This window comes from Asterias rubens, chromosome 4, assembly GCF_902459465.1.
Source record: "Asterias rubens chromosome 4, eAstRub1.3, whole genome shotgun sequence".
Taxonomy (NCBI): Eukaryota; Metazoa; Echinodermata; class Asteroidea; order Forcipulatida; family Asteriidae; genus Asterias; species Asterias rubens.
The window spans coordinates 18859048-18872263 of NC_047065.1; the positions used below are offsets into that span (position 1 = coordinate 18859048).

General features: G+C 36.8%; 1 protein-coding gene across 1 annotated transcript in view; it reads right to left on the minus strand.

Moving 5' to 3' along the window:
• Positions 1 to 13216, minus strand: part of LOC117289427 (protein phosphatase 1 regulatory subunit 16A-like) — a 69951-nt gene that overhangs the window by 17568 nt on the left and 39167 nt on the right. The window contains exons 4-5 of the mRNA XM_033770548.1: positions 9914 to 10059; positions 2888 to 2991 (exon numbers count right to left, since the gene is read on the minus strand). Coding sequence (XP_033626439.1) covers positions 2888 to 2991; positions 9914 to 10059 — 250 coding nt within the window. The remainder of the gene's footprint in view (positions 1 to 2887; positions 2992 to 9913; positions 10060 to 13216) is intronic.

Here is a 13216-nt window from a genome sequence, read left to right on the forward strand (position 1 = left end):
CCGTGTGTTGTTGTTTAACACTAGTAAAGAACAAAGTGCACTTAATAGCTTAAGGAACAACCGTCGATTTCACAAAACTCTTCCTAACTTAGGAATAATCTTCAGACATAGGACGAGTCCCAACCCTGCACTGTAGCATGCAGACCCTAAGATTAATCCTAAGTTAGGACGAGTTACTCTTCCTTACTCGAGATAAGATTAATCTTAGCTTTTTGTGAAATCGACGGCTGGTCTCATACTTTAATATGTACAGCTCCAAATACCTGGCAGGACAAAATACTGAGCGCTTTGGTACACCCCTAGAGGTGTGATAAAGCGCTATAAATGATGTGACCTTTGATGTCACTCGAAAACCATCGAAAAAATCACGCGCATACCGCCGGCAAAACCTTTGTGTTTTGGCAGCCAGCTAGAAAGTGTATGCAATCTTACCATGACTACGCGTATTTTTGCCCGGCGAAACATGACGTATACAGTGTTTTGTAAACAGAGGGCGGTTTGAAAATGTAAACATAGCTGTCACATCGTCTATAAGAACCAAGTATTATTATATGACTACCATTAAAGCACAATTTAAGTCAAGCAAGCTGCAAAAAGGAGATTCAATGAAAAGATCAGTATTTTCATAAAAACATTGACAATAGTTTTTGTCAAAAACATGTTTTTGTTTTTTTTTGGGGGGGGGGGTACATGAACTGAGTTTGCCCTTTGATCTTTTCAATCACCTACTGTACACTCCAAGGATGCCGGTGTCATTATTTTTTCACTTCTGTGTGCCTTTATGTGTATGTCGGCGTGAATTAAGTACAAAAATAAAATCTCTGGACTAAAATTGAATCAGCACAGGAGAGGAAAAAGCCAATTCGATTAGGTTCGGATTCGGTAGTGTGGATGCGCTCTCTCATGATTCTATTATACCATTGTAAACGCTAAATGGCTGACAATAAAACCAAGATTCAACTGCATGATGTTGGAGATGCATATAGCCCGACTTTAACTGAATTTGCTTCTTTCTTTTTGCTTTTCGTTTTTCTCCGACAGCAGATGCCGTTTCAAAATCGAAAAACAAATTTTGCAATTGGTCCTTCCATGAAGAAGAAGAAGAAAAAAAAGAAGAAAAAAAACTAAAACAAGAGTTTTGTATACAAGGTCATATTCAAAGAGTTAAATGCATACATGTAAAACCTGACCTGTCCTTACTCAGCTTCTTTTAACACTTTCGTCCCATGTTTATGGCAAAACTGTTTATCTCTGTGCTTGCTATTCTCCAAATATTTTTTTTTTAGTAAGCTGTTTTGTCATTGCAATGCCTGAAATATATGTAAAAACCCGAATTGTTTGTACATTGCTGATGGCTAATAATCAATGTTGGGATACCAACAACCGCAGCCAAGATACACAATTTCTCAAAGTGTCTTTCAAGCCCAAGAAAATCAATCAGAAATGGAAATATGAAACTTGTTTCTACTCCCAAGACTTCCTCAAACCGATAACATAAATATACATTGACCCGTGTGACATTACCCTTACAGTATAGTTGGAGTGTTTGTGCAATATAAGTGTACAATAAACTGCATTTGTACAATTGTCTGAAGTTACAACTCATGACTCAGTATGAACACAGTTTTAAAAGCCTCGCAGACGCAGACAAGTTCAGGGTTTACGCGTGACTAAGGCCCAACAAGTTTTTCATACGCACTTACATGAAGATTTGCATAGCGTGCTCAAAAGTACAGTTTGTACGTACATAATGCAGTATGCTTTAAACTTGTTGATTCTATTACTTTTGTATACAAAAAAGAAGAAAGGCTCTGAAAGTGGACTCTTAGTATAAAAGATCACTGGCACTGGCCAAATTACCTCTATATAACCAGTACGGTGTTTAAAGAGAACAGCAAAACAAACATTCACAAAATAGTTAATCAAAATTGAAAAAAGGCTTTGTATTATTTGACTAACCAAGTCCAGCATAGACCGTATTGAATAACCTGTTTTTGCTATGAAAGTCGCCATCTTGTAGGGCAAACCGTAAGCGCGTCCAAACGTGTACATCAAAGAAACACGCAGCACGCAGCATTCCTAGTTTGATTTCAACGGCACAAGCACGCACACACACACGCACACGCTCGCAGACCCCATCTTGTAGGGCAAATATTTAAACGGTGACGTCATATTCAATACGGTCTATTGAGAGAAGTAAGTTGTACTAGGCTGAATCCAACGTATACACAGACCATGTGATGAGAGAAAGACATCCGATTGACTATCAACCTTATTCCCATGGGTGTGTTGATCTCACCAGGCCATTTTAACACAGAATGCATACCTTGATTAAAACCCCTGGAATTGAGTCATTTACACATGCATAAATATATGACAGTTTGATGAGGCCTGTAGATGACCTTTTTTATGCTTTCTGGAATGAGGCATTAGAGAAGTTTCGTAAGCATGCAGATACAGATATGATAACCGTACCCATTCACGTCAGCCACATGTTGGATTTTGTTTCGCAAAATATAGGTACATGTATGCCCATGGTATGTGGCACTTGACATGCTTGATTGCGCTCGCATTCACCATGAGTGTTTTTCAGACAAGCATGACCATAGAGGCCCTGTGTTTTAAACACTGCATTTTGTCATCGTTATGCTTGCAAATGACTAACAATTTTCTGTCTTTACAAAGCACCATACCAGTGAAAGCAACTCAACAGTATCCGTTTTTCTACGACGTGTATGAGATCTTGTATGCTTTGCTACTTGTGTGCAAAATGCGATAGTCGTGGATACGCGTCACGTGAACACACAAAGTGTTGATGTATCGGTCTCTGTATCGGTCTCTGTTTCTGCAGACTTGGGAAACCTCTCTATTGAAGTTGAAAACCCACCTTTATCTGCCATTTGTGATTCGATATAGTCTAACGTCATCTCGTCCTCACATATATCATAAGGCATGTTCCCGTCCGAGTTGATGGCAAGAAGCTCAGCTCCACTGAAAATCAAAGGAGGAAACAAATAATTTGTTACTTAAGATACAAATATAAAGTCAAATCTTCCTTTAATTCATAATAATCATGTACATTTAAGTACAACAATTTTGTATCTACTAAATTAACACAGGCTTAAGTACGCACAAAACAAGTACGCACCAAAATAAATATTTTTGGACAGATCATTTTCATGTGAGATAAGACTTTATTTTTCACAATTGAGACATAACATTTTTGCACTGACACAAAGAAATACATACACAATTGTTGCAACTTTGCACCATTGTTCTTTGCAAAACCACAACCCAATGGAAAGATACACATTGAGTTACAACAAACTTTTAGGATATGAAGAACCAATTGGATCAAAAAGATCAGAGCTAAAAAGTCAAAACATGTGAGTTGTATATCACAAGTATTACAGTGAAACTGAGAAAACTAATAAATATGCAATAAATATTTGTACAGCATTTTATACATTTCCAGCTCTAGTTGTCAATCTCATACATGTACATATCACCTCTTTTGTTCCCTTTTTATTCAATTTGAATCCCCAGTAAACCTTTCCCAGCTGTGGCATCAAAAAGTGTGCACATGTACACACGACACACTGACCTGTATGCACACACTACATGTACAATAAGATAATTCATGCACTGTTAAATGGCAGAGTTCTGAGAAAGATTATGTTCCAATTAACATTTTATTTCCTTTATAATTTACTCCTGTAAATGAAGGGAAATTCTTCACCTCTGGTATTGTATTTGAAAAACTTGAAAAACCTGTTCAGTGAATTAAGGAATTCAGAGAATGGCTGCATAGCTTAAAAAGTTTGTATAATAAGATCTTTGACAGTATTGTTAATTGGCTCATAAATTGTTCAAACACAGGGAAGAACAAGGAGACAAGTTTATTCTATAAAATTGAAAGATTACAAATCCTCATGATGAAAACCTAAGGCAGCAGATGCAATTAGATGGAAGCTGAGATTGTAAAACAAAACAATTCTAACAGTCTCAGTCTCTGTTTAATTTGCACGCCGATCCAAACCAATGTACCATTTGGGTTCAATAAATCAAACAACCCTCTCTGTGTAGTTGCATACAAGCACTCTAACATCTTTTAGAGATGTTAAATTTGCATCGGGGATATTAATTTTGGTTTTTACCCATACACCAATGTGTTAGCACTGTATACTCAGTACTTTCCCCCCGAGTCCTGTGAGAAAATATCACAGGCATGTTACTCGGGTGGGATCCGAACCCACGACCCTTGCAATTCTAGAGCAGTGTCTTACCAACTAGACTACCGAGGTTGCCTGGTAGATAGAGGCAGTTCGAATCCAATGTTTTGGCAGCGGGTACCGCAACAATATAAGAGATGCTGAATTTGCATGGGGATAAAGAATATTAATTTTGGTTTTTACCCATACACCGATGTGTGTTAGCACTGTATACTCAGTACTTTCCAGAGTCCTGTGAAAAAAATATCACAAGCATGTTACTCGGGTGGGAGTGTACATTGGGTAAAAACCAAAGTTAAAACTCTAACATATTCGCTAAGCATAACCTATTTTGAGTTTCAGATTCACAACAAGGAACTAGTTTTTTTACTTCATTTATTGCATCTGGTTTTCATCATGAGGGTTTGTAGGCTTTCAATTTTATAGAATAAACTTGTCTCCTTTTTCTTCCCTGTGTTTGAACAATTTATAAGTCAATTAAAAACACTCTGTAGTTTGATAGCTGTCAAAGATCATATACACAAACTTGTAAGTCGCAAGTTTTTATTTAAGTTTTTATTTAACACTGGGATGGATAGTTTTTAACTGTGGTTGGGTTTTAGGGGACATTCTTTGTGGCAGGACGGCTTTGTAGAGAAGCTGGTCACCTGTTCCTCCTCGCCACTCACTGGCTAGGTATTTTTAAGCTATTTTGGTTCATCATTATTTCTTTTTGTATCGGCTTGTATATTTATATTTTTATGCCAAGGTGTAAAGTCTAATCAAACTAAAACTAAATTAAAACTAAACTAAAGCTACCTGAATATATTTAACGGTAGTAACTTTTTGTGACACTAAAATGTGACACAGAAATAAAAAAAAAAAAAAAAAAACTTTGACACTAAAAAAAAGGTTAAAAAATAAAAAATAAATTAATGGTTTAACTCTTCAAAAAAAAAAAAAAAAAAACTGGACTAAAATTAAACACACCCCAAGCAGGGATGCCTCAAGCGTTAACCAAAGTATGATTATTGCAGGAAGAGGGCAATTTTTCTTTGGGTCTCGGGATCTAAGGAAATGAAAACCCACAGGCCATTGACATTTACAAATCAAGGCAGTGTTTTAATAATAATATGTGTTTATTTCTATTTCAGTCAGCCAGTGATACAAAAAGGAAACCATACTGAGACTAAGGTACAGTTAAATTGTTGATAAGACTTTCCTGTTTTGTTTTGTCTGAATTGACATAACTTTTAGTTTGGTTTTAACTAGATTTTTTTAGGCAAGTTTGCGATGTACATGTACTTTACTTTCTGATGTGAATTGCCACAACCCTGATTCCAGCAAACCACAATAGAATGATCTTTGAAAGCCCTCATGCACAAGTGCTGCACGGCTGCCATTTCTGGGACGCTGGCAGTGCACAGTTTTGTACACAAAGACATAAAAATCATCTTCTAGTTTACCTTTTATTTTGATTACAGTATCTTTCTCAAGAATTTACCCAATTTCCCAGACATGACAGCTTTACAAAATGACATAGAATAAATAAATTGAATATTTGCAATAAAACAGAAAGTGAGTGGTGAAACTAAATTTGAAAAACTTGCTGATATAAGACAGCATATATATATATTTTATTAGAAAACACAGTTTTCATGTAGCATCATTCACACAAAACTTGATTATTATTGCCTGTACTGTTTTTAGGAATTAAATATTCACTGTACATGTATGTGCTCTAATACATTCATCCTTCATTCAAACTTATATTTATTTCCATACTTCATGAAATCAGAGCACAAACAATTTATTTTAGTAAGCTGTCCGGTCAGGGAATTTCTGTAAAGTGTATGAGACACCCAAAATCACACAAATAGTTAAAAAGACAACCCCTCTTGAGACACCTCAAATCACACAAACAGTTGAAAAGACAATGATTTTGCCAACCATGTCTATAGTGTACAAAACCTTAGGCTTCAATTGTCCCAGCAATATTCATACGATGTAAAACAAACAAACAACCCATATCTGTTACATTTTGCGAAAGGATACTGTGGCTGCGTGGTTGACTACCGGACTCTGTACAGTCATATAGTGTAGGTTCAAACACCCCTGGTCATGACACTTGTGTCCTTGAGGAAGGCGCTTTACTATAATTGCTTCTCCTCACCCAGGGGTATAAATACTTATAACCTCTTAGGGCAAAGATAGTTTTTGTAATTAGTTTAACTTGATGTGCTTCATGCTCGGCAGCCCTGGCTACATACTCCCCAGGGAGCTGAGATGGTGCAAAGTATACAATAAATGGTCCCCCAACGCTGGAAATTTATTTCAATCCAAAGCCATCATCATCAAAATTGGCAGTTTCACATCTCCAAAATGTCCATTATTACTATTTACAAGTACTTACACATGGCAACATTTTTTATCAAACAAACAACGTCAGAGTAATTTGTGTGATGGAGTTCAAAAACTAAAGTTTAATTTGTTAGAGGTGTTCCCTATGGGCATGTGGGTATATGATATTGATACGATGTATCTGAGACTTGAAACATGTTCTCTCAGCATGCCAGCACAAATTTTTGTCCATGCAATGAGATGTTTGAAAATGGAACTCTCCCTTGCAAACTCTTGGGGGCGCTCTATATTGTGAATCCCCTATTATTGAAAAGCAACATCATGACATCGACTTTTATCTTTCTGGTGGGAGCATCCTTTAAGTAAAGAAAAATTGTTTTCTTTTCAAAGCCATTTCATCTTTTTGTTTCTTCCTGTGCTTAACCGGCACCTTGAGCAGGCTTTTTAGGGCCTTGGTGTTGAGCTGCAACCATTTACCAGTTTGCATAGGAGGACATAAAAACGAAAATGTTGAGGCGGGTTTATAAACTGGCATTTGAGATTGTGTGCATGTTGGCCGTGATTATGTCATCAAGGCAGTGGTAAAAAGACTGTACCTACGGGTACATGTATTGCACGTGCACAGGGAACTTTTTCAAGGAGTTCCTGTGATCTTGGTTTGACTGGCATTTGTGCCTTATGTGCCTTATGCTTTTCTTGAAGAAACTGTTTCTTTAACATACTGACCAAGATTTTGTAAAGATGGATTAAATTGCACTTCTTAAAGACAGTGGACACTATTGGTAATTGCAAAGACCAGTCTTCTCACCTGGTGTATCTCAACATAAGCATAAAATAACAAACCTGTGAAAATTTTAGCTCAATCGGTCAACGAAGTTGCAAGATAGTAACTACTCCACTAAAATCTGTTAATCTCAATAAATACAACCTCTTCATCCAACCAGAGTTTCAAAGACAAAACAAACCTTTATTGGCAACAACAAAAGTTGCTTTTTGACTGAAAATAATCCTGCACAGGTAACAGTAATAAAACGTGTTTTAAATCCTGAAGAGTAGGCTAAAAAATAAATACCAAAAAGACAAAAAACATGGCACCTCTTTATCAAGATACTAACATAATCAAGTGTACAACCATAAGCTCAATGGTACAATCATACATAATTGCTTAACCTGATAATCTTTTCTCTCATTTAACACACAAGGCATTCATCGAACCTTTCCTTCAGCACAACCATTCCGCAGCAATTAAATTGATTGCAATTCATCCAACCAGAAATTCAAAACCAATTTGCATTAATTTTCGCACCGAACAATATTTTTTCTGATCGTCTTAGATTACCCGATGTAGGGACTGACTTAACAAGTACGTATTATATAACATGAGAAGTTAGAATACGACTTTCCATCTTACCTATGAGGGTGACGGGTTATATGACATTCTCAATACTCACTGCATGGTTTTATTTTTCCAAATAACGCTAGAATGACAGACGTGCGATAGATACCAGCCCTGTGCACTGATGACCGTCAAGGTAAATTACATTTCATTTCATGACATTATATGACATGATAGAGCCTGTGTCTTTGTTCGTTTAGTATGGTACATAGTCTTCTGGGGGGCCCTTGTGTTACAAGTGTGTAGTTTCGCAGATGACAACGAGGTGTCACTCTAAAACCAACTGATACTTTATACGGGACATATGGTCGTCTGAATTTAAAGCGATGCTATACACACTTGTGCAGTTGGTGTGCTACTAGTGTAAGAAAAAATGATACATCAATAGCAAAAATGAAACTGGTCTCTTCCACCATGTATGTCACAAGAAAAAAGTATGTGCTTAAAGACACTGGACACTACTGGTAGTTGTCGATGACCAGTCTTCTCACTTGGTGTATCTCAACATATTCATAAAATGACAAACCTTGAAAAATTTGACTTCAATTGGTTGTAGAAGTTCATAGATAACTAAAAGAAAAAACACCCTTGTCACACAAAGTTGTGTGCTTTCAGATGCTTGCTTTCAAGACCTCAAGTTCTAAATCTGAGGTCTCGAAATCAACCTCGTGGAAAATTACTTCTTTCTCGAAAACTACATAAATTCAGCGGGAGCCATTTCTCACATTGTTTTATACTGTCGACCTCTCTCCTTTACTTGTTACCAAGTTAGGTTTTATGCTATAATTATTACGGTCTATAAGTGTTAATTTTGAGCCTTGATGTATCTCTTGTAACATGATGTACCCAGGACGTCAAGACTATGGAGTCAAAAGGCTTAAAGGGAGTGGACACTATTGGTAATTACTCAAAATAATCATTAGCATAAAACCTAACTTGGTAACGAGTAATGGGGAGATGTTGATAGTACAAAACATTGTGAGAAACGGCTCCCTCTGAAGTGACGGAGTTTTCGAGATAATTTTCCACGAATTTGAGTTTAAAACCTCAGATTTAGATTTTGAGGCCTCAAAATCAAGCATCTGAAAGCACATAACTCCGTGCGACAAAGGTGTTTTTTCTTTTATTATTATCTAGCAACTTGGACGACCAATTGAGCTCAAATTTTCACAGGTGTGTTATTTTATGCATATCTTTAGGTACATAAAGTGAGGAGAATAGTCTTTGACCACCAAAAGTGTACAGTGCCTTTAATTAAACCGATACTTGAAATGAGGTCAACATATCAACGAAATGCTGTTTGCATAAACACATTCTTCTTACATAAATCATAGGGTGTTTCCTGGATATCATATCTTTGTTTTCTGTTTTACTTGTCTAGCAACTCTGAGCTGCGTTGAACCATTTGATTTAATCAGAGTTGATCTTTTAAAAAGCCTTACAGTCTGATTGTAATTTTCATTCTGTTCATTGACCTCGGAAATGTCTGTTGGGCCAAGTGCCCACTTGCTCCTTTTATGTAATTTTACTTTGCAAATGTTTGTTAGATTGTTCAATGTTGTGAGCTTCTTTAGTAGACAGCTGGTGCTATACTACATTGGGTGAAAGTGGGCTGATCGGAAATCTAGAAAGTGAAAGTAAGTAGCAACCAGCAACAAGAATTACAAGTGAAGGCACAGGATATAATCACTTGTTAAAATCTGGACTGCTCCATATTACTTGAATTCGCCTTATGAAATGGAACAGTCCAAATTTCATCTCGTAAATACATTCTGCTATAAAAAAAAAAAAATTGTAATTAAAAGCATCCAATATTTGTATAATATATACAACTTGACATCTACCCTGACCCCAAGACCCACTTCTTACTTCATCATCTCTTTCATCCTGTAAAAAATAGCACTTTTAGGAACCGACTACGAATAATAATTAAAGAAACACTTACTTATCCACCAGGAAGCGAGCAAGATTAACGTGACCGCAGGTGGAAGAGGCATGCAGAGGTGTCCATAGTTCCCTGTCCGTAACGTTGACGTCTGCTCCATGCTCTACCAGCAGTTTCATCATGGCTTCGTTGTTGTCGATGCAACACTGGAGTAACAGATGCAGAGAGAGGAAATATGAAAATTTAAGAAAGAACATTGAGCGACACAGAAAAGATATTTTTCAACCAAGGGATGGATGATGAATGTTCCAGGCCTGAAACTGCACGGAGGCAAGGAAGGTGATTGCCTCTATGCCCCCCTGTCAATGCCTTGGTGCCCTGAAAATGCTCCAGTACAAATTTACAATTTCTTCATGGTGCCCCTTGTAAAATGCCTTGGTGCCCTTGCACTTTCAAAACCAAAACATACAGGCCTGTGTTTGCAGTAAAGGCGATCTTCTCCATCCCCTTGTCAATGCATTGGTGCCCTTGAAATGCTCTACAGTACAAATTCCTCACCGGGTGCCCTTTAAACTGCATTTACAATGTTGTGACAGACAACTTTCACAAAGTAAATCAAGGAAATATACAGTACACCCCATATCAGACAAAAAATGTGGGCACTTCAAAAGACCATCTGACATCCCATGCCAACCGCAACATCTTTCAGCAGGAAACCACATATTATTCTGTCAGCAAACAACACTAAACAAATATTTTCAATAGGGTGAATGACGTTTAAACCACAAACTCATTCTGCAGGCCAGTCTTGAAAGTCATGGTGAATCCTAAAAGAGGTGCAAGATGAATAGTTGAAAACATGATTTTTGTTTGTATCTTCGTTTAAAACTACTGGCTCTATAAACAAAAAAACAATTAATTGAAATAACACTTATTTTGCATGGAGAAAAATTACATGTATTTCCAGGTGTGCAAGATATGAACTTTTAAGTAAACTGCAATAAACAAAACGGCCATGTACCTGTTACACGGCTGAGCAAAGATGATTTCTTTGGTTTGTTTTAAGATTTGGCATAAAAGCTAATTATGATACAAATCTTCACAGTTATAACAAGTTCTCATGAAGCTAGATTTCATATAGATCACAGCACTGTGACAAGCCTCAAACATCATCAGATAGATAGAACATTCCAGGGAAAGGTGGATTCAACATCACAACAAGAAAACTACAAAGTTGAAAGTAAGTCTTTTAGTGCTTCCTCAGATTGAATAGTGTCTTACAATCTGAATTGAGGTTCATTTCAAAGTCTAGGAACTGCTTCCTTAGGATTGTCACCAGCAGATTTTATATAATTCCCCCCTACTTTTAGCAAACACAACCATTCCCAGGGCATTCAGGTTGGTGTAGTGGTGCCTTGCCTCCCCTTCCACCTCTTGGACTTCGGTTCGAATCACATGTGGATTAGTCCCTACTTGACTGCCTAGGTTTTGCCAGGAATAATTCTCTGGGGTTTATCTCCCACATCTAAAATTGAAATTTCTTCTTTATCTTCTCTTCTCGCTTGGCTCTAACTAGAGCGTAGAGATATCCAGATCTAGATCCCTGACCACTTCAACCACTCTACTCTACTAAACCAACCCCCTGGCTGCTAACTCCGATCCCAACAACCTGATCCAATATAGATTCCCAAATTACGTATTCAGGACATGTGTACCAGCCAGTAATGACATTCCACTGTGCTTGCCCTGTAATTCTGTCTCACATGGAAATTGCTAATTTCATCAAACTGTTTGGCTAGTTTGGATTGATTAAGTGATTTAACACTCCTCCGCTCAATCAGATTTATAACTTCCCTCCACTTGAGATTCCACTCATCCGAAGTTGATTCAAATTGATCCTGGAAAGATGAGGGGAGATGGCGTGTAGGAACGTCTAGATACCCACATTAGCATACACCATTTGAGTCACATCATCATAACTGAGTATCATATCAAACTACTCCAGAAAGGGCACTCATGCTCCATTTCAAGGAGCTGAATTCAATTCTAAACAGACAATTTTTCTGTTGGCCAAAAGTGGATTCTTGCAATGATATATAATTCATGAAGCTTTAGTTATTTTTAATATCTTATCCATTGTCTTATCACTCTATTTTTATCTTAACTCTTGTTGTATTTTAAATAAATTCAGCCTTTATCTGCATTGTTTCAATGTTTACAAACCCTGAAATGATGTCTAATACACTTTGAAAGTGAATAGCAGATGCATAAAAGTGCCACTACCGTTCCTTTTCAACTGTTTAAAGGTAAGGTACATATACCTTTGGTTTTGGAAACATTTGATTAAGGCAATCCTGTATTAATGTAGATACAATGAAACTAATCTGTAAAAAGTTCATCTCAAAAAGGTGGTAGCCTTTTGAGATAGAGCACTAAATCTGGAGGGGTTATGTCTATGCACGAAGAATAATTCGAGATTGGAAAACACAATCTGAGAAACAGTCCATTCAAAAACTTTTCTCACAAACTAATATTGTTTAATCCTTCTCTTTAAAGGCAGTGGACACTATTGGTAATTGCTCAAAATAATTATCAGCATAACAAACCTCATTTGGTTACAAGGAATGGGGAGCTGTTGATAGTATACAACATTGTGAGAAACGGCTCCCTCTAACAAAACTAAATAATAAAAAAAGTCAGGATTATATTACGAGTATGTTCGAACCCTTTCCTAATCTTCCAATCTTTCCATCCATCTGTTTTTCAATTCAATATTAGATAAGAAAGTGCAACCTGCTAGTCAACCAAAAACTGAAAGAGAGAAAAAGATTTTAAATATGAAGATCATCTAGACCACTGGCTCTCTACTCAACATAATTATTTACAGAGGAAGTCTTCCAAACCTCAATAGAAAGTGTCGCTTTCCACTTCTCAGAATTGGTGACCATATTATTATTATTTTTTTGTGCAATGTTTCTCAAAGACACTGGACACCTTTTGTTATTGCCAAAGACTAGTACCCCACTTGGTGCATCAAATCGTCAGCGTTTTCACGAAGTAGCACTCTACGTGCTTAAAGGCAGTGGATACTATTGGTAGTTACTCAAATAATTATCGGCATAAAACCTCACTTGGTAGTGAGTAATGGGGAGAGGTTCATAGTACAAAACACTATGAAAAACGGCTCCCTCTGAAGTGATGCAGTTTTCAAGAAAGAAGAAATTTTACACAAATTTAATTTTGAAATTTAATTTTGAGGTCTCGAAATCAAGCATTTGAAAGCACCCAACTTTGAGTGACAAGTGTTGAAACTTTACAGAATTGTAGGTCTTCATGCATTATCAACAGAAATGACAAAAAAAA